The 18,116-nt window shown below is 39.7% G+C and overlaps 6 protein-coding genes across 7 annotated transcripts; 1 reads left to right on the top strand and 5 right to left on the bottom strand.

The window, feature by feature from the left end:
• Positions 1 to 2,173: 2,173 nt before the first annotated feature.
• On the bottom strand, positions 2,174 to 3,342 carry LOC124327827 (integumentary mucin C.1-like). The gene is made up of 2 exons (XM_046786843.1): positions 3,248 to 3,342; positions 2,174 to 3,174 (listed from the first exon to the last, which is right to left on the bottom strand). Exon 2 carries the CDS (start codon positions 3,127 to 3,129, stop codon positions 2,281 to 2,283), a length of 849 nt encoding a protein of 282 aa, XP_046642799.1. The 5' UTR covers positions 3,130 to 3,174; positions 3,248 to 3,342; the 3' UTR covers positions 2,174 to 2,280.
• Positions 3,343 to 3,867: 525 nt separating this feature from the next.
• On the bottom strand, positions 3,868 to 4,938 carry LOC124327879. Its single transcript, XM_046786906.1, has 3 exons — positions 4,913 to 4,938; positions 4,716 to 4,762; positions 3,868 to 4,647 (listed from the first exon to the last, which is right to left on the bottom strand). The coding sequence occupies exon 3, from the start codon at positions 4,582 to 4,584 to the stop codon at positions 4,039 to 4,041; it is 546 nt and encodes a 181-aa protein (XP_046642862.1). The 5' UTR covers positions 4,585 to 4,647; positions 4,716 to 4,762; positions 4,913 to 4,938; the 3' UTR covers positions 3,868 to 4,038.
• Positions 4,939 to 5,399: 461 nt separating this feature from the next.
• Positions 5,400 to 6,540, bottom strand: LOC124325956. Its single transcript, XM_046784536.1, has 2 exons — positions 6,366 to 6,540; positions 5,400 to 6,240 (listed from the first exon to the last, which is right to left on the bottom strand). Exons 1-2 carry the CDS (start codon positions 6,441 to 6,443, stop codon positions 5,581 to 5,583), a joined length of 738 nt encoding a protein of 245 aa, XP_046640492.1. The 5' UTR covers positions 6,444 to 6,540; the 3' UTR covers positions 5,400 to 5,580.
• Positions 6,541 to 9,073: 2,533 nt separating this feature from the next.
• On the top strand, positions 9,074 to 10,226 carry LOC124327835 (60S ribosomal protein L12-like). The gene is made up of 6 exons (XM_046786851.1): positions 9,074 to 9,233; positions 9,360 to 9,433; positions 9,498 to 9,678; positions 9,734 to 9,852; positions 9,912 to 10,024; positions 10,199 to 10,226. The coding sequence occupies exons 1-5, from the start codon at positions 9,197 to 9,199 to the stop codon at positions 9,996 to 9,998; spliced, it is 498 nt and encodes a 165-aa protein (XP_046642807.1). The 5' UTR covers positions 9,074 to 9,196; the 3' UTR covers positions 9,999 to 10,024; positions 10,199 to 10,226.
• Positions 10,227 to 10,570: 344 nt separating this feature from the next.
• Positions 10,571 to 11,869, bottom strand: LOC124327832 (39S ribosomal protein L19, mitochondrial-like). Its single transcript, XM_046786848.1, has 5 exons — positions 11,748 to 11,869; positions 11,393 to 11,683; positions 11,001 to 11,323; positions 10,787 to 10,935; positions 10,571 to 10,725 (listed from the first exon to the last, which is right to left on the bottom strand). Exons 1-5 carry the CDS (start codon positions 11,782 to 11,784, stop codon positions 10,608 to 10,610), a joined length of 918 nt encoding a protein of 305 aa, XP_046642804.1. The 5' UTR covers positions 11,785 to 11,869; the 3' UTR covers positions 10,571 to 10,607.
• A 58-nt stretch (positions 11,870 to 11,927) lies between these two features.
• LOC124327834 (tRNA-specific adenosine deaminase 2-like) lies at positions 11,928 to 14,103 on the bottom strand. 2 transcript variants are annotated; one of them, XM_046786849.1, is made up of 5 exons: positions 13,756 to 14,103; positions 13,531 to 13,686; positions 13,286 to 13,468; positions 12,511 to 13,221; positions 11,928 to 12,409 (listed from the first exon to the last, which is right to left on the bottom strand). In XM_046786849.1, the coding sequence occupies exons 4-5, from the start codon at positions 12,611 to 12,613 to the stop codon at positions 11,997 to 11,999; spliced, it is 516 nt and encodes a 171-aa protein (XP_046642805.1). In that variant the 5' UTR covers positions 12,614 to 13,221; positions 13,286 to 13,468; positions 13,531 to 13,686; positions 13,756 to 14,103; the 3' UTR covers positions 11,928 to 11,996. The 2 variants fall into 2 exon arrangements, with proteins under 2 accessions (XP_046642805.1, XP_046642806.1); XM_046786850.1 differs by having other exon boundaries at positions 13,872 to 14,103.
• Positions 14,104 to 18,116: the final 4,013 nt, after the last annotated feature.

Raw genomic sequence — 18,116 nt, 5'->3', positions numbered from 1 at the left:
CTTGAGAAGTCATTTTTTTGTTATTTCTATATATTTGGATAATTTGTAAAATACAAATATTCATGAGGTGCACAATACACTAAATATCATTATTGCTGATGATTATTCACTGCGAAGTTTAAAGACTTCGGTTTATAGTAATTTAAATTCTCGCGCTGGTGAAGGTGTTGGTATTTTAGGAGACAAGACTTATCCGGGCGAATGGATTGAAAATTCATTTTCGCATATGGTACCTACAGTCGTAAGCGATATATACTAGTTGTCAGCCGAAAGAGATGTGTTTTGTTTTATGACAGTAATTTACTCCCTTGTACGGAACTGTCTATTTTTGTAAATGATTTATTTGAAGCTATAATACATCTAAAAATGCGTAAAACATCACGAAATTTGATAGTTCTTAAGGAGATCTATCTAAATATATAAGGCAGTCCGGTGGCTGGCAAAAATTTTTCGAAAAAAAGGCACTCAGGTACGGCGAAATAAAATAGGGGTGATCCCTCAAGGGACGAGGGGTGGGCTCAGGGGTGCGCAAAGGGGCGGCCAAGGACGCTACGGAAGCCCGGTAAACCAAAAACTTTAAAGTCGATTTACTCAGGGATGCGTTCATTTGCACAAACTTTCCCATATACCATTCGAATCGGCTTAACGAGCTCTATCGAATGGCGTTAAGTTTGATTAGATTGGAGATTCCGTGCCACTCTAGGCCACTGCCGATCTTCCTTTCTTATTTTAGTTATTTCTCTTCTGTGTGCATTTCTTTTTAACTCGCGAGCAGTAAGCCCCTTTTTTAAAAACTGACGTTTCCATCCATTTTTCATGAAAGCAGGCGGCCATTAAAAACCGAGAAAGAAAACAAAACAAAAAAGGGCTGGTCCCTCTGAGGCCTGTGAGCCAATGAGAAGGCTAGAAATGCGACGGTTTTTGGTACGGACATGCCCGTACGTACGTGGAGACCATGTTGGGATGGAGCCTAAGCCGTCCGGACCTTTATAAGCGCCCTCTGGTAGGCCAGGAGGTACCATTCTTCACTGAGAGCTGCCACGAGACGGATGTCTGCTGAATCTCGGCCCACCTGGATCTCGGCCCACTTGGATCTCGGCCCACTCGGATCTCGGCCCACTCGGTTCTTTTCAGAGCCCAAAAAAGAGAAAGGCAACTGCCATAAAGGCAACTGGCCTGACCAAAAAGGCAATTGCCTTTTTGGACTCACCTTTTTTCAGATTTGCCTTTCTGACTACCAAGGCGGTCAAGTATATAAAGGGTGACCATTATCTCGTTTACTAACCCGTTCATTGTGTCAACAAAATAACGTTGGGAAATTATTGGAAATTATTATAGAGTTCCTGTGGAAACTTAGAAATAATTATTAAAAATGATTAATAAGCCCCACTCACTCTTCTATCCCATCCTGCGGTGTTGTTGCGATTTCTTATTTGTTTTACTTTCGTAAATAGGGTAGTTATCGCCTACTAGAACAAAGGCAAAATTTTTCCACCTCCAAAAACAAGAGAAAAGAGAAATCGCCGGAAATCGCGGCATATATAAAAGGCAAGGAAGGGGCAATCGAATCAAGAAAAAAATTGCGAAGGAAAAAAATGCTTGGATGATATCTTAAGTCAAACTTTATTATGGTAAGAAATTATGTGTATACCTCATCGACACTAAGCGCACTCTCTGTTCCAGGTGAGGCAGGAATATTCTAACTCTAGATGTCAACACGTCGATGCATATAATGCACATAATGCGTGAATTAATAAACTGATTACGGTACGTGACTTGTAAAAGAACTCCATCAATGGTCAATTAGCCATATCTCAAGGTCGAAAAAGCTACAGTAGAACATGGCGTAATCAACTAACTTTCCCTTCATCACATAGGTATTCAAACACAATATCATTTATTTCCGTTCATCGATGATTTCATAAGCGGTTGTCATCCCCATCATAATCAATGCCTTTTAAAGTTTTATGCTTTTAAAGAATTGAAAATTTGTTCAAAACAGTTTAAAAAACGACAGCTATCTCCTGCTGCCGTTGTAGGTTATCTTTCTGGGGAGCAATCGCAACATGAGCGACCATTTGCCTTAAAACCAAAAATGTGACCAATATGTCTTAAAAAAGAAACATCCATTCGCGTTAATATTGATTGTATTGATTTTAATTATTTATTCGGATTGATTATGGCATGGCATTTATTTTTGAGCAAAAGATATATTGTACGATTGAAGAGTCTACCTGAAATAGGAATCTGTCAGAGAAAGAAATTATCGCAGTAACAAATTTAGAGAATTGTCGTAGTGATTGTCGTAACAATCACCAAAGGAGTGCTAGTTGTGACCGACACAGGGATAGTAGTAGTTGATGTTTCGATAACGGAAGCTGTTGTTTCGATAGCGGAAGTTGTTGTTTCCACCATGGAAGTTGGTTCGATCACGGGTGTTGATTCGATCACGGGAGTTGTTTCGAGAACAGAAGAAGATGCCGACGAGATGGTTGGAGTAGTTGTTTCTGCGATGGTAGTCGCCGGGCTGGTGGTGGTTGTAGTGGCCTTAGTATCTGTATTGCTGACGACAATGGCCGAATCAGTCGTTTCAGAAACGCTGTTGCTAACATTCATAAATACAGTTGTAAATTGAGTCGTAATGACCGTTTTGGTGACCGTCTTCGAAAGCTTCTGCAACATAGCCACGAACGCATTCATTGGGAGGGTAACTCCGTTGCCACCAAACGAGAGACTGGGCTTCAAAAATTTCTGTTCACTGCTCTCCAATTTGTCATGCAATTCCTTCAGCATTTCCAGATGCTTCATTGCCGCTTTCTCGTCCGCTTCTTGGTCGCTTCTAGATGGGTAGGGCATGGACAACAGGTCGGATGTCGGTACGAAATAAGCAGCGGGAATATCTTGCGAGGAGGTTGCTGCGGCGGCATCAAAAGGGTTGTCGTCAAAATCGACTGATGGAGCCGGATTACCCGCTCGATTGAACAAGTTTCCAGCTCCAGTAGGATAATAAAAGAATGCACGCTCGGCGAATGGATAGACTTGGGTAAAAGTTTCGCTGCTGTCTAAAGGCTCTTCCGCTGAACCCAGCACCACCAATCCAGCGAATATGATCATGCAAGCATTCTTCATCGTGATAAGGTTATTTATTGCACGTCAAGAGAAGGGATTCGGCTTCTATGAATGATATTTTTTTAAATATTAAGGAAATGTGGAAATCATATAAAATTATGAACCATGAAAATGTTACCGTTTGGTTACTTGCTGTGATCCTGTTGCGGACTGAATGGCGGACGAAAGTTCAGTGCTGCAACTAGAAAATGCGCACCTCCTATTTATCCGAAAAGTTAGCGTCCCCCCTCTCTTGTATTCTCCTCTTTGCACCCCCCTACTTTCTTAACTTGAACTTCAATAACCTTAAAGTAGGTTATGAGAGATCGGCACACGCAATAGGTTTTTTTTTAAATAACAGCCAAAGAATTCCAGGTAAAGTTGACCTTCACCGTCAGCTCTCCCTCGCCGTTTTCTCTTTTTCGCCCTACACTGGGTGTCAATAACCTTTCGTAACACTGAATATGCCGGTCGTTTCAGATTTGATAAGGGGAAACACTCTAGGATATACCGCACCAGCAGCAAAAGAATAAAATTGTGATCATTATTCTTAAAATTTTCATTTATAATTTTAAAAGTAAAGATTCTCACTATAAGAAGGTTCAACCCAACACTAGAACGTATAATGTTATACAGTTATGTAAAACTGTCTTATATACTGCTGAATTATCATTTTTTTTATGTGATTAAAACTTACAGTGTTTTTTGGAGCATTTCAGCAATGCTATCCAATTCAAAGGAAACAAACAAATTTGAAAGAGGGAAAAATATTTTTTATTCATTGTGGAAATGGAACCAAATAACCTAAAAAAATGCAACAATGAAAAACTGTCCGATTTAGCAACACTTTTTTATTGTAGAAGAGAAAGAGTGCCATATATCCTATAATCAATTTAAAATTTCACATCAAGTAAATACGAAACAGTTTAATCAGTTGTTAATAATCGAAACATTGGGTACAAGAATCGTTCTAGTAGCCAAAGTAACGGTCACGCGTGAGTTTAAAGATCGTAAAAGTGAAGCGAAGCTCTTTAACGAAACAGTTACAGATGAATGGTCTGGATTGACCGAAATGCTGGGGAGCAGCAGCCTATCTTGGTGACGTTTAGCGGCAGCATCTTCGGCCATCTCTTTTTTAATGGCTTCAAGTTCTTTGAGTGCATCCTCTTCACTCAGTTCGTCGTCAACGGGAAAAGGCTGTCTGGCCGTCAAAATTTCTTCATCCTGAACGGTAGCTGGATTTGTTGGATAAAACGGATTCAAAACGGGCATCAGATAAGGGCGATAATAGCCTGTTTGGTATGGACCAGCTCGGAAGAAATAAGGTGAGAACGCTGTCGGGTAAAAGAAAGGGCGGATGGCGACCGGCTGAAGTTGCTGGGCTATGGATGAACTGCCGACTTTATGAGTTGTTAAAGATCCCGTTTCGTTGTTTTTCGTTTTGTTAAAAATTTCAAGTTGCATAAGTTGCTGCATCTCGGCTGTCAAATTTGACGGGCTTCCGGATGGAACGATGGTCGCTTCAGTGCTTTCTGCCGACTAGAAAATCAACATCAAAATGTGGAATTAAAAATGAAAAAAAAAAAACGAAGCAACTAGAACCTTACTTCGTCCGATTCAAGCGAAACTTCGGATGACGAATCATCTAGTGTGCCTTCAAGCATCGGATGAGCCCATGCCGCCATAAAAAGACAGACGAAAATAAATCCTCTTATCATTCTGTTTAATCTGTGTAACATAAAAGCATTTGTGAAATTTTTTTTTCAAGATTTCACGTTCAATTATAATTTGATTTAAATTTTACCTGTGCGAACCAGTCCTTTTATGGCGTTATTGATGTCAATAACAAAATTTTAGCCAATCTTTGGGCTCAGAAGAGAGTTCCTGGTGTGCTGGAGTTCGAGTCTAAAGCTCAAATTCATCTAAAGGAAGGCGACTACAGAAGATGAACCCCTCTTCTTATTTAAGAGATCTGGTCGGTGGTCACCCTGTAAAATTCCCTGTGATCGCCAGACTACACAACATGTTAGCTTGCATGTTGGTTAGCATCATTTTCTAGAAAGTTTTCTAGAAAGGTTGATTCCAGGTCTAGAATATATTCTTATCTTTATTTAAAGATCAGTCTACGTGTAAAGGGCTTTTGAAAGAAGGTTCTTGAACCAGGAGTGAAATAATAAGACTTAAAACCATTAAAATTATCCCATCAGGCGTCGGCTTTCAGAGATAGTCAAAAATATTTCGAAAGAAAAGTTGAACGTCAATCAGCAATTTTTCCAATACATAAAAATTGGTATTTGTGCAACAATTTGTATTTTGAGGTTCGAATAGCATGTTAAATCGTAATAATAAAAAAAGTAAAACAGAACAATGAGGGGATAATCCTGTCAATTAACCAAATATAAATACTGAGCTGGGGAAAAACGTCGGTAAATGTACTGGAAAAGCTTGCGCTCTTCAATAAACGTGTCGAATTTAGCCGTTGATCGCTAAGCCGGGCACCAAGTAAGTTTTCCTGACGATAGAAAACGACGGCAATGCCGACGACAGGTTGTTGACGAACGATTTGAAACTAGCCTTGGCCGAATTGGTGGTGGACGAGAGACTGGACATGAGACCACGAGCCTCACTGGACATTTCTCCTTTCTCATTGAGCAGCAACTCTAATTCGGCGAGGGCGTCCATATCGCTGAGAGTCTCGTCGGTTGGGTTGATGCGACGCCACTGCGGGCCACCGCGATAGAAGTAAGGTTCTTCGTTGTAATAAGGAACGGCCTGTTGCGGTCCGTAGTACATCGGGTGCTGAGGTGGGAAGTAACCCGGGCGACGAGGCAAAAAGTACACCGGCTTGGCCTCGGCTTGCTTGTCGACTTCTTGTTTGACAACCACCTGCAGGAGCTTCTCGGAGTTGGACTCGTCGGCGTTGATCAAACCGCTGAGAGTGGTGGTCGTTAAATTCTGGGCATTTTGCAAATTGGCCAAAATGTTCTTGAGCTCTTCTCTGACGAGCTGCTGAATGATGGCCGTCAAATCGGCGACGTTGGCAGATCCGACCAGATTAGCAAGATTGGAGATTACTTGGCGTTCTTCCACTGCTGGCTCACCTTTATCGGGCATTGACACCACAGTCAATTCCTGAATGAGTCACCACAACAACCAAACAGGAAATTTGTAAAAACGAACAGTGGAAAAAAAATGACGACACGAATCAAATAAAAGCTCAAATACGAAACATAATTCAAACAAAGTCAACATTATACCTCAACTTTGTCGTCTTGATCGATGGGAGTGGCTGAAGCGATGGCCACAATAAGGCCCAACACAACGAGTAACTTCATCTTAAATTCTGAATTTTCAAGTCAATTTCTGAGAGTAGTTCCGTGACTGCGATCCGCACACTTGGAGAAGACTTGCCTGACAAGGCCGCATATGCTCACGGTTCTCTGCTATTTAAGGGCTCCCGCGTGCATACGTGTGGGCCAATCAGCGTGTGTCCTGCCAACGGCTTCGCGACCGAAAGAAAAAAAAAAGGAAAAATATTTTGATAAAAGAAGAAAAAAAAAACAACTTTGCCACGGCTCATTACTAGCCAGCGAACGTACGGGATTTCAACACACACAAAGAGAGGAAGAGATGATTTATAGACCTGTAAAATATAAAAATTACTTTTTTTTTTCTGAAGTCGTGAAGAATAGAAACTAAAGAATGTCTTCAACAGGTGACCGATGTACCAGTCATCAACGGTCACGATCATCACTTGCAATAAAGAAGAAAGAAAACTAAAGAGAGAATGAAGATGGGTTTTTCTACCTCTACGTTGCTCAATGTGTCACTCACCTTTTGTTATATTCCGTGTCGCGGAAATATACTATGATCTCTTTCTTTCGGAAAATTAGAGTACCTCGGCAATTATTATACAGAGTTGAATGGCCCCTAGTACGGTGTACCATACCAAGTTTTCACGTGATCAGCCACATGTAAAAAAAGGAGAGAATAGAAAAAAAAAACCAAGCACTTAATACTTTATCGAGTAGTATCAGTCTTCCGTTTCCGGAGAGGTATATAGTAGAAAAATAAAAAGTTTGAGACCGTTTACACACATTTTTCTTGAACTAGAAACTGAGGCGAGTACATATAGTTGGAACGCGAAACAGTGTCACCGTTCCAGTTCTTTTTCTTTTTTTTTCTTTTTTTTTCAATAGACCCAAGCGAATGCGGTTTATTTAGGAGCATATTTCGGCCGCTATTGGAAACAGCTTGGCTATTATTTTGTTCGTTTTTTGTCGATTTAGCGATATATACTATGTTGGTCATTCTGAATTGTTTGGGGCGAGTAACGTGTCATTTCCTGTTATTTGTCCGCTTGCGTCATTGATGAGCTTGAAACAGAAATTCGTGCGCAGCTGTTTTTGTCTGATGCATCTTTCGCACCCAACGACAGGTAAAAAAAAATGAAAAAAATCCAACCGCTACATCAAGAAAAGCGAATAACAGATAAGGAGGGAGAAAGTTTGTTTTTTTTTACCAAAAAAAGATAACCACACGTAGAAAAGGTCGTTCATCTCCGCTTGACGTCTTAAGCTTGGGCGCTGCCCAAAACTATTTATTTAAAAAAAGAAAAAAGATATAAGAAAAGTCAATTTGATGAAGAAGGAGAAAAAAGATGACCATCGCCTGGTTGTTGGAAGGCGAAAGGAGGCGGATGGGCAACATAAAAAGAAGAAAAGAAAAAACAATTCATTACCTGACCCGGAAAAGAGAAACATTTTGACGATGGGCCGATACTCTTATTTGGCCATAGCGTTCTTCCAACATCCCACTCCCAACAGACTGCATGTAATTTACTTTTTAACCTGGCCAAGGTCACCCAATGTGGCCGGTCATTGCCCCATCGTTTCCTCCACGAAGAATAGCTTTGCAACGTATATCCTAGAGTCTGAGATGTATGTCTACCTTACAGTTACACAATCTGTCTTCCATCTCTCTCATTTCTTTGTGAACACAATATCCACGATGAGACTCACGACTTTTTGGACGCTAGAACAAGCGGCATCCCTACATGGTTTTCTTAACGCGATCATTATTTAGCAAGACGCCGTAGACTATACAAGGCGGTATACTCCAGACGCAGGAGTTTATCTTTCGTTATTATTCAGCATGAATGACAATTTGACTAAATTGCTGAACTACGTTCATTCACTTTATTGCTAGCGCTGGAGAATTATGTCCACCGGCATAGCCTTACAGGAGAGTCGAGGTCAAGTTCATTCTGGTATCTCGTCTCGGGAGATGAAAATTCGCGTTCGTGTCAGACAGCTGGTTACGACATCGCTTGCCTTCAACTATCATCAATCTTTCACGCTCTTAACCTTTACGTTGTTGAATTCTTTTCATAGTCAGAAATTTCGACTTAAATGTTTTGCACCGAAGCAATCGCGAAATCGTTAACGGAGAGAAATGCGGAATGCAGCTTTTCTCTTTTAATCGTTGCTATGTTTGTTATTTATGGAAACGTCTGTCAATCTCTTGCCGTACGGCGAGAAAGGTTGTTGTTCGCCGCTTTATAGCCATAAAACTTTTTAAACCCGCAACAAACAGATCAGTAGAATGAATAAAAGTAGAATATTAATTTCACGCCACTTTTGCAAAAGAAATCTAGGCAACTAGGGATTCATTTCAACATGACGTCATGTCGCGAAATATTTGTAGTAGCCTGCGTCACACAGCCGCATCGCATCTAAATATATGATTGATTAAACTAAATATCTTAAAATAGGACTATGAAAATAATTAATAATATTAAATTTACTACTCTGTTAATATGCAATTATCCACAAATAATTCGTGAAATCATATTCGATACACTGATATACATATCGCGATTGAAGTATTTAGGGACTAGCAACTCTACAGCGAGTAGCGACTGAAGTGTTTAAGGCTTGTTTCGTGTTTAAAACGAGTTGGCAACAGCTTACTTCAATTCAGCTGAGGCCGGCCTCTTTCCCATTCACTCCGATATCAAGTCGCCATACGACTGTCGAGGTTTTGTTGCATCCATTTATTTCGTCGGACCTAATATCCATCGAACAACATGCCTCCTAAATTCGATCCCTCAGAAGTGAAAATCAGTAAGTTTTGCCAAATTTCAAGTTAAATTTTAGTGTTGTATGTTGCTAAATGGAACCGTCTGCCCGTCACTTTTCAAGCTTCTCACCACACGTTGATAATATTTTACACTTTGTTTTTTTTTAAAGTCTACCTTCGTGCTGTTGGTGGTGAAATTGGTGCCACTTCATCTTTGGCCCCCAAGATTGGTCCATTGGGTTTGGTGAGTTGGAATATTCGTTCAAATTCGATGTTTGTACTGACTTGCCTATGCTTTCTGTCTACAGTCTCCCAAGAAGGTTGGTGAAGATATTGCCAAGGGAACCCAGGACTGGAAAGGTTTGAAGATTACTGTCCAGCTGACAATCCAGAATCGTCAAGCTGCTGTTTCAGTTGTTCCATCAGCTTCTTCCTTAGTCATCAAGGCACTCAAGGAGCCCCCTCGTGATCGCAAGAAGCAAAAGAACAGTAATAGCACTTCAAAATTTGACTCTTTGCAGTGGTTAATTATTTTTTTGTTTAGTCAAGCACAACGGCAACATTACTTTTGATGAGGTCATTGCAATTGCTCGAATCATGAGGACCAGGTCTCAATCCAGATACCTCATCGGAACTGTTAAGGAAATTTTGGGAACCTGCATGGTAATTTAAAATTATTCTGTTTTATCATTTTTCTGAAACTTAAGGCCCATATCTTCTAGTCTGTGGGTTGCACGATCGATGGCCGAACTCCTCGTGATGTTACCGATGCTGTCGCCAACGGAGAGCTGGAAGTCCCAGAAGAGTAGATCCGCGCCTGCTTGTCATAATGATGGTAAGTCCCCAGGTAGAAGGTCATGTCATCTGCTGAATTTTAAGTTACAGCAGGTGGGAATGTTACCCGAAAGCCTGGTTTGGTTGGGGTTGGCATCCCGTCCAACTCGTATAAAATACGAGTCATTCACAAGCCAAAATTTAAATTAATGAAATTCACTTATTCTATTTACAGATGAGTTCAATAAACGGATCTAAACCGATGTATAATGTGTTCTGAATTTGATTAGTGTATAAGTTTCAAGTAGTATGAATTTTATCTGATGAAATTTCAAGCAGTTTCCAAATGTTCCAAGTAGCATTGGTCAATTAAAGGAAATGATGAAATTTTGAGTAAATGGTTATTTGTAAGGGATATTTCAAAAGAATTGAAATTCATTTTAAACTACTGATTACATAGGGGTCCAGGAATTTATTAGATTGCTATTTCAGCGGATTAATAATAATTTAAGAGATTTTACTAATTACAAATATTTCTATTTGTTGATTAAATATTTAAAAAAATATATATAAATAAATTTTATGAAAGTTGCTGTAGATGAATTTGTCCATTGAAAAATTGTATTATTACTACATCAAACACACTATTGTTCACTACTTGGGCCTCGACGTCTTTTTATTTTTCGTTTTAAGTCCTGTTGTTGAAGTTGAGAATGCACTTCTGCATATATCTTCTCTTGCTCCTCGGCCGGGATAGTTTTCCTAATACATGTTCATTTGAAAATAATCCACATAACCGCAAATAGAAAAAGTTGAAATTTACCTGTACTGTAACATGAGATCGTATTTTTCCCATGGTTTCGCAACTTCTTTAGCTCTGTCATAGTAACGTTGCGGAAGATTAAGGTCTTCTACTCCTTGCAGGTTCTGACGTTCCCAACGTTCCAGCCAAGGACGTGGTCGTAATTTTACCTTGTAAAAAAACAAACAAAAAACATTAGTGATACATCCTGATTTACAATCAACAACTTGATTACTTTGATAGGATTAATAGGTACAACAGAGTTATTTAATCGTCTCTCTGCTTCCATTTCAAATGGGAAAGTACTATACTCTGGTAATGCATCCCTCAGGTAGAGCAATGATTCATCCAAACGCCTTTCTAACCTAAGCACTTCAATCTTCTGTATGAGAGGGCAGTACATTTCATACAGAATTTCCACGCCTTGTCTGTCAACAACATTACGAAGAATGAACCATGCTTGTAGCCCACTGCCTCCTCTCTGAATGCAAATGCCTACGAAGCATGCAAATTTATTGGGAGAATTTGAATCAGCCACTGTAACAGCCATAATGGATCCTAGAAGAATATGGCATAAGTGAGATGTCAATACTATTTCCGGAAAAAAAAATGAAGTAGTTAACATACCAGTGTAGAATTCTGGAATTTCTATAATTGATCTTCTTTGCAGCATGTCCATTCTTTCAAGTTTCTCTTTTAATTTATTTCTACGTTCCATAGTTGGATCAGGGAGAAATTCAGGATACATGAATCTAAATTCTGGTGGTGCGACAACCACAGTATTTCCAGATTCATCTCCGTTCTTTTGTTTAGATCCCGATTTTGCGCCGGCTTCTTCTGACGTCTCAATAGGGTGCTGAGTTACAGCACTTTCGCTTAAAGAAGCCGCATTTCTTTTGAAGAAAGATTGAGCTAATCCTACATAAAAAATTTTCTTCATTATTTAATTTATGAAATTAAATCAAATAAAAGATTAGTGAACCTTGGCGAAATGTTTGTAAAACTACTCTTCTCAGCATGGTGAAAATAGACTACACTCTGTTGTCTTGACTAGGAATGCAGACGATCCCATGTCCCATATTCACATAAGGGCGACAGTGCCAATTTCCTCTAGGACATAAGCGGAAAATAATAAAACGCAAAGAAATGGAAAAGAAAGATTTGTAACCAAAACTTTTATTTTACTTAGAATTAGAAATATATGGATACACAGTGACAAGAAACAATTTCATTATTTTCTCCCTTCTTTCGACTTAGGATTGGGCGCATTTGGATTTTCACAGCGATAAAAATCCTTTAGCAACTCAATAGCTTCATTCGCACGTATTCCACCCTGTATTTGAAGACGTTGAAAGCGTTTGTCCTTTTCGCAGACGTCGAGTACTGAACCGCATCCGCCGAACCGTTCGTTAGAGCAACCATAATACACACGGGCGAAGCCTAATATTTGTAAAGCTCCAGCACACTGAATACAAGGTTCCACGTTCACCCAAACTTCTGTTTTTCCAAACACTTGAGAGTAACTTTCACTAGTATTCTTTTCTATCCACAATAAAGCACTATCGATTGCTTCTAATTCAGCATGTCTCGTAGCATTTTTCGTCTCGTTCACACGATTTCTTCCTTCACCGATTATACCATAACCTGATCATAAACACAAAAAAAAAAAAAAAAAAAAAAAAAAGACTTCAGTAAAACATCATAGCTAGTAAACCTAGTAAAACGTCACAAGACCAAGAACTCACCTTCAAGATGCAAAACACAACCAATGGGAACTTCTCCGACTGATAAAGCTTCTCTGGCCAATTCAAATGCTCTGTCCATATAGCAAGTTGCTAATTCGGACATTTTTCAATTGTTCTTCAATTGCTCTGTCGCAAACGTTGTTTGACTGAGAAGATGCGCTTGATTTTAATGTGGTCCCGGTTTTGAAGATTACGAAAGAACCCGTTTCATCCAGCAAAAGACCATGCTCAGCGCAATAATCGGCGGTTTCCTGTGTAGTATCAAACAATAAATAACGTGACAGTTTATCAAGAGGAAACTTGGATCCTTGTGGTGACCGATGGCCGCGTTCGTAAACTTCTAAAACTCTCGATCGAAGAAATGCAAAGTTTGCACGGTAAGCCAATAAAAGGCTCAACGGTAAACCTTGTGCGATTCGATTTGCTCTGACAAAATTTCCAAGCCAGAGAGAGATGCTGATTTCAATAGATTTTTTAACTATGGTGTGCGTTTTCGTCCTGTAGGGTAGTTGAATTGCACGGTGAAGACCATTTGAGCCTTTCGATAACAGCAAATGAAGGGCTTCGATTTCAATATAATTTGTTTGATGAAGCAACTCAGAATTCTTCACTTCAATTTCAGAGTAGAGATGAAGTAATTGACTTAAGCACTCATCAATATGATTTTGATTAATATGACTGCTAAATGCAGATGGAGGAAGATGAGACAACCTACAGAAAAATTTCATTACGAGTTAATAAAAAAAAAAATTAAGGACACTTGTCAAGCAGGTACCTGAATTGAAAGTAGACATAAAACCTGACACAATACTCAAGAATTTTTACAACAACCACTGTTTTTGATCCACTATATCCTTCCAAATACCCCTGAACAACCAGGTCTTGGCGAACAGCTCTAAGGCGATCAAATACAAAATCATACAACAGTGGTAAGTGTGTTTTTCTTTTATCAAGAATCCTATAATAAATCAATGGGTTATTGTTAGCAACATCGGCTATAACCAGTTATTTGATTCCTACTGTTGGAAGAGGTATTGGACTGTGTTGTCTAGTGTGGAGAGATCTCTTATATTTCTGTTTCTGGCAAATGACTGACCAGCAGCAGACCTACTGTAGCACTTGACAGCAGACAGGAAAGATGTTTCAAAGGGACGGACCAAGTTGTGTTCCTTTCTTCTAAAAACACGAAGCAATAACTTACATTAGAAAAATCTTCAAATGTGGATTAACTTGACTACTAAATACATTTCGTATTCATCTGCTGGGCACATGGTCTTGCAAATCCCTTGCACAAATGTTACAGCATCCATCTAACAAAGACTTTTCATGAAAATACTATATTCAATCACAACTATTCATACCTAGTGATTGCAAATTAATTGTGTTATTTTTTCGTCTTGTAGCATATGATTGTATGAAGCACAAATTGCAGTAATGCATGAAAGTAAAAGTATGCTAGTATTTAATAGCCCTACGCTCTAAACCTCTAATTAGTTGTTTAATTGTCTTGTCTTTCAAAATGTCAGTTTTATCCTTTACAACGGCGCCAAATTTGACGAAAGCCGATTTAAAGAAATTTTATTTTTGGACAATTTTTTAACAGGAACCAGAGCCAGAGCATAGATAAAGAAGACTGGTTTCGCATGTGCTATCCTTTTAGCCCTATCCCTACTGACCCCGAGTGCTTGTAGTGCCTCTAGCGGACAAAGTACTGTACTGCACCGAGGCTACGAAGGGTTTTGCAGACGAAGATTGTTTTCCTTCTGTCTTGCTAAAATTCTTTGCTGGCGTTTAATAGTTTTAGGTAATTTTGCCTTAACAATTTTTATTAAGAAGTCAAATTGTATTTAATTTTGACATTTGCTAATTACAAAAGCAGAGAAATCAATTGAATCATTGCAATTGAATAGAAGTAAGCAGAGTGTAGAGATGAAAACGTACACTAGAGGGCAGGACAAGTAGTCCAAGATTGGAGAAATAGGAGGGAGGGTAGCAAGAATGTTGGCGACAGTTGGCCATGTTAATTTTCTTATGAAGAGCATAAACCAGTGGTCTTTGTCTATGCCAGAGCTATAGAATACTATTATAATATTCTATATATTATAATATACTATTAATAGTATTCTATAGCTCTGCAGGAACCATGGGCATTAGTACCCTAGTCAAATTGTGCCCAAAAAGGGAGTTAACCCCAAACAAATTATTAGTAGTATTTTTCTTCGTGAGCACTGTTTTTATCATAACAATGTACTCATGTTTAAAATAATTGTGAAAAATATCGTGTACAACATGTTTTTAAATCGTGATTTTAAATTTTTTTATCCGTGTAAATATACTTTCTGGTTGAAATAAAAGATTTAAAAAAATATTAAATGGTATAAATTTAGTGTGCAAAAAAAAAATCCAACGTAAAACCCATTTTTTTACCGCGCGAAAAAGTGTTTCCGTTTTTAACACAGCCGCTTATGGGAAAAATGTTTTTTTTTAAACAGTATTTTCATGACATCTTAGCATATTAAAATCCTCCCTTGGGTTCATTCGATAGCTAAATAATCATTCTATCACAGTCATTCGTATTTTTCCAAAGGGAACATTCGTTTAGGAGTTATAACCGATATTCTAGGCCCTAATTTTGCATATTTTCCCAAGTGTTTTGCATTAGTGAGTAACACAGGGTTTGGTGGTGATGAGCACAGCCGCTACCCGCTAGAAGGGGCTGCACTCCAAGCTGGGGGGCTTCTTGTCATAACCGCTGCAACTTTTGTTCGACATAGCCCCCCAGCGGGTGTGTTGATTACTAAAACTGAAATTGACGATTGGGGCCTTGGGGGGTCTATAAAAACATGAATAACTTACAGAAAAATCGGTCCCGCCTTAAATATCAACTTAAAGTAGAAGAAACATCGAATTTAATGAGACTAAGATCGTATTTTTAGGTAGATTAGGTTACAAATGGGAGAGATTTAAAAACTTTTCGTTTCCCCATAAGCGCCATGTTAAAACGCGCAAAGATTTTTTCGACAGCTCACCGATTTTTCAATAGATTTTAATTTTTTAAAAATATTAAATAACATTGTAAATAAACAAAAATTGGAACTTAAGTTAATATTGCAATTCTCTTTAACCCTGTATTTTTTAAATAAATTTTTATAATAAAAAGACACCATTTAGCGAAAAAATAATATTTAAACACATTATTTTATATGATCCCTTTATTTTTTCTTGGACGGGTTTTACACAGAGTAAAAGAACATTAATATAAATAAAGCTCATTAAAAAAATCGCTTTTAACAATTTGTTTTGGGTGAAAAGGCTAAAATGACTACTACCCTTTCTCCGATTTTCCCGATTCTGCCTTGCTTGTCCTACCCTCTAGTGTACGTTTTCTTCTCTACACTCTGCTTACTTCTATTCAATTGCAATGATTCAATTGAATTCCCTGCTTTTGCAATTGGGAAACGTCAAAATGAAATACAATATGACTTCTTAATAAAAATTTTTAAGGCAAAATTACCTAAAACTATTAAACGCCAGCAAAGAATTTTACCAAGACAGAAGGAAAACAATCTTCGTCTGCAACACCCTTGGTAGCCACGGTGCAGTACAGCAGTTTATCTGCTAAAGGCAGGACAAGCAAAACAGAAACTCGGGGTCAGTAGGGATAGGGAAAAAAAGGATAGCACATGCAAAACCAGTCTTCTTTATCTATGCAGGAACGAACAAGTTGCAACATTAGATGCTAAAACCCCAATCTGGCGACGGATATATATATTTTTAATAAACTGGGCGCAACTCTTGACAGAGTACTGCCCGAATGTATTGACATTTATACGGAGGACAGAGTTAAAATACATCGTAGGCACAGAGCATCAGCTCTGGAACAAAAGATACACGGAATAAAATGTACATGAGAAGGGGAAACTGGGCCTATTAACCCCACACTGGGCGGGCGGCACCTCTGCGAGCTCCGAATGGCACTGATTTTTTAAGTCTACTCGGCATGGTTGAACCTCCAAGGCCGTCAGCCGACGGCCCCCATTACAGCCTAGCACCATCGCAGAGACAGAGGGCGCAGTTGCAGTGGGTAAACTTTGACTAGCTAAGGAGGGGAGATCGGAAATAAAAATTAGATTTTTGGAGATACAGTTTCTCACACCCTGCCGATCACGGGTGAGCGGGAGCAGAGAAATATGCCACCAAGCTTTGTTGAGAGTTGCTCGCTGCGTTCTGGGGTCGCCTAAGAAGGTCTTGGGGCCCAGAATGCCACACGAGGGTCACAACCAGCGAATAATATAAAAACAGGCCTATATGAAACAAGAGGAGAGAGGATCAGAGTAGTGGAGTACGCGGGGCAACTCAAGAGAAGCCCCAGCGGAGACGTTTAGTTTGATGGATAAAGAGGCACATGGCTTCCCATACATCGCGATCAGCCGGGATCGATGAAAGAGTTGGTGGCCAACTAATATTGCAGCTACTGCAGGCAGTGCGGAAAAGAGAGCGGGGAAGTGAGAAACGAGGGCAGCCAAATAAAAAATGATCTATAGATTCGAGGGGAGAACCACACCCACAGGCAGGAGAGTCCTACAAACTAAAGTGATGTTGATGGGAGTTGAGAAAAGAATGCCCAGAAAGAATTTGGACAACTTGTTTGGAAAGGTGTTAGTTGAGGATAGCCGCTGCCGACTTAAAATGGTGAAAGAAAACCCTGGTGTTGGCGCCGGCGAGCTTCTGGTCCACTCTCGGTCCCAAATGGAAGAGACAGACAGACGGATTTACAGCTTCACGGCCTCTTTCGACGGTCGCAGAAGCACTAAGGAAGAGCAACATGGGCCTCCAAGTTTCGCAGCTGCATTAGCCAGGCCAAACCAGGGTTTGTTTGCGGAAGGAAGACAAGTAAAGAGTGTAGCTTTATCGGCTAATTGTAAGAAAGTCTCGCGATTCAGACGGTGAAAGGAAGACATTTTGGACAGATTTGACATGAAGAAGAAAATGTTGGTAGATGGCGAGAAAAGCTCGACGCTTGAGTAGCCATGACCAGTCGAGCATGCGATAAGCAGCGCAGTCTTGGCACAAACTTGAGTTGCAGTTGTCTCACCAACGGACGACTCAAGAGTCCCGCTCTAAATCGCCTTAATACCTTAGTGGTCGATAATAATAAGAATGCAGAAGTTGAAAGTGTTAGCGATCCGACTAAGTCCGAAGAGTAGACGCAAAGTATGAGCATTAGAAGGGAGGGAGCAAATGCATTGGCCGATGAAACTAGCCAAGTAACCCAAGGCGGGCACGCAGACGCCGTGAAATGGCTAGTGGGATAAACTTTGATCTGGGTGCCAATGCAAGGAAAGAATTTTGCAAGCCATTTGAGTGAGGCGGGCGAAAATTCGTTTGAGCAAGTACGGAGACGTGTCGCGGTGATTTTAGGCCCCCTTAATTCAATAGGAATCGCTGCATTTAAGAGAAGAAAGGCTTCGGTCGACACTGTTTTAAAAGCACCAATTGCGGTTGTAAGAAAAGCACACTTTCAGGATCTGGCTTTTTAAATCCCTGCCTTTGAGTTGAGAAGTGGGGCTCAAAGAGAGCAGCCATAGAGCAGGATAGGTTCAATG

This window comes from Daphnia pulicaria, chromosome 2 (assembly GCF_021234035.1).
Source record: "Daphnia pulicaria isolate SC F1-1A chromosome 2, SC_F0-13Bv2, whole genome shotgun sequence".
Taxonomy (NCBI): domain Eukaryota; kingdom Metazoa; phylum Arthropoda; class Branchiopoda; order Diplostraca; family Daphniidae; genus Daphnia; species Daphnia pulicaria.
This window is presented reverse-complemented; position numbering and strand designations above follow the sequence as displayed.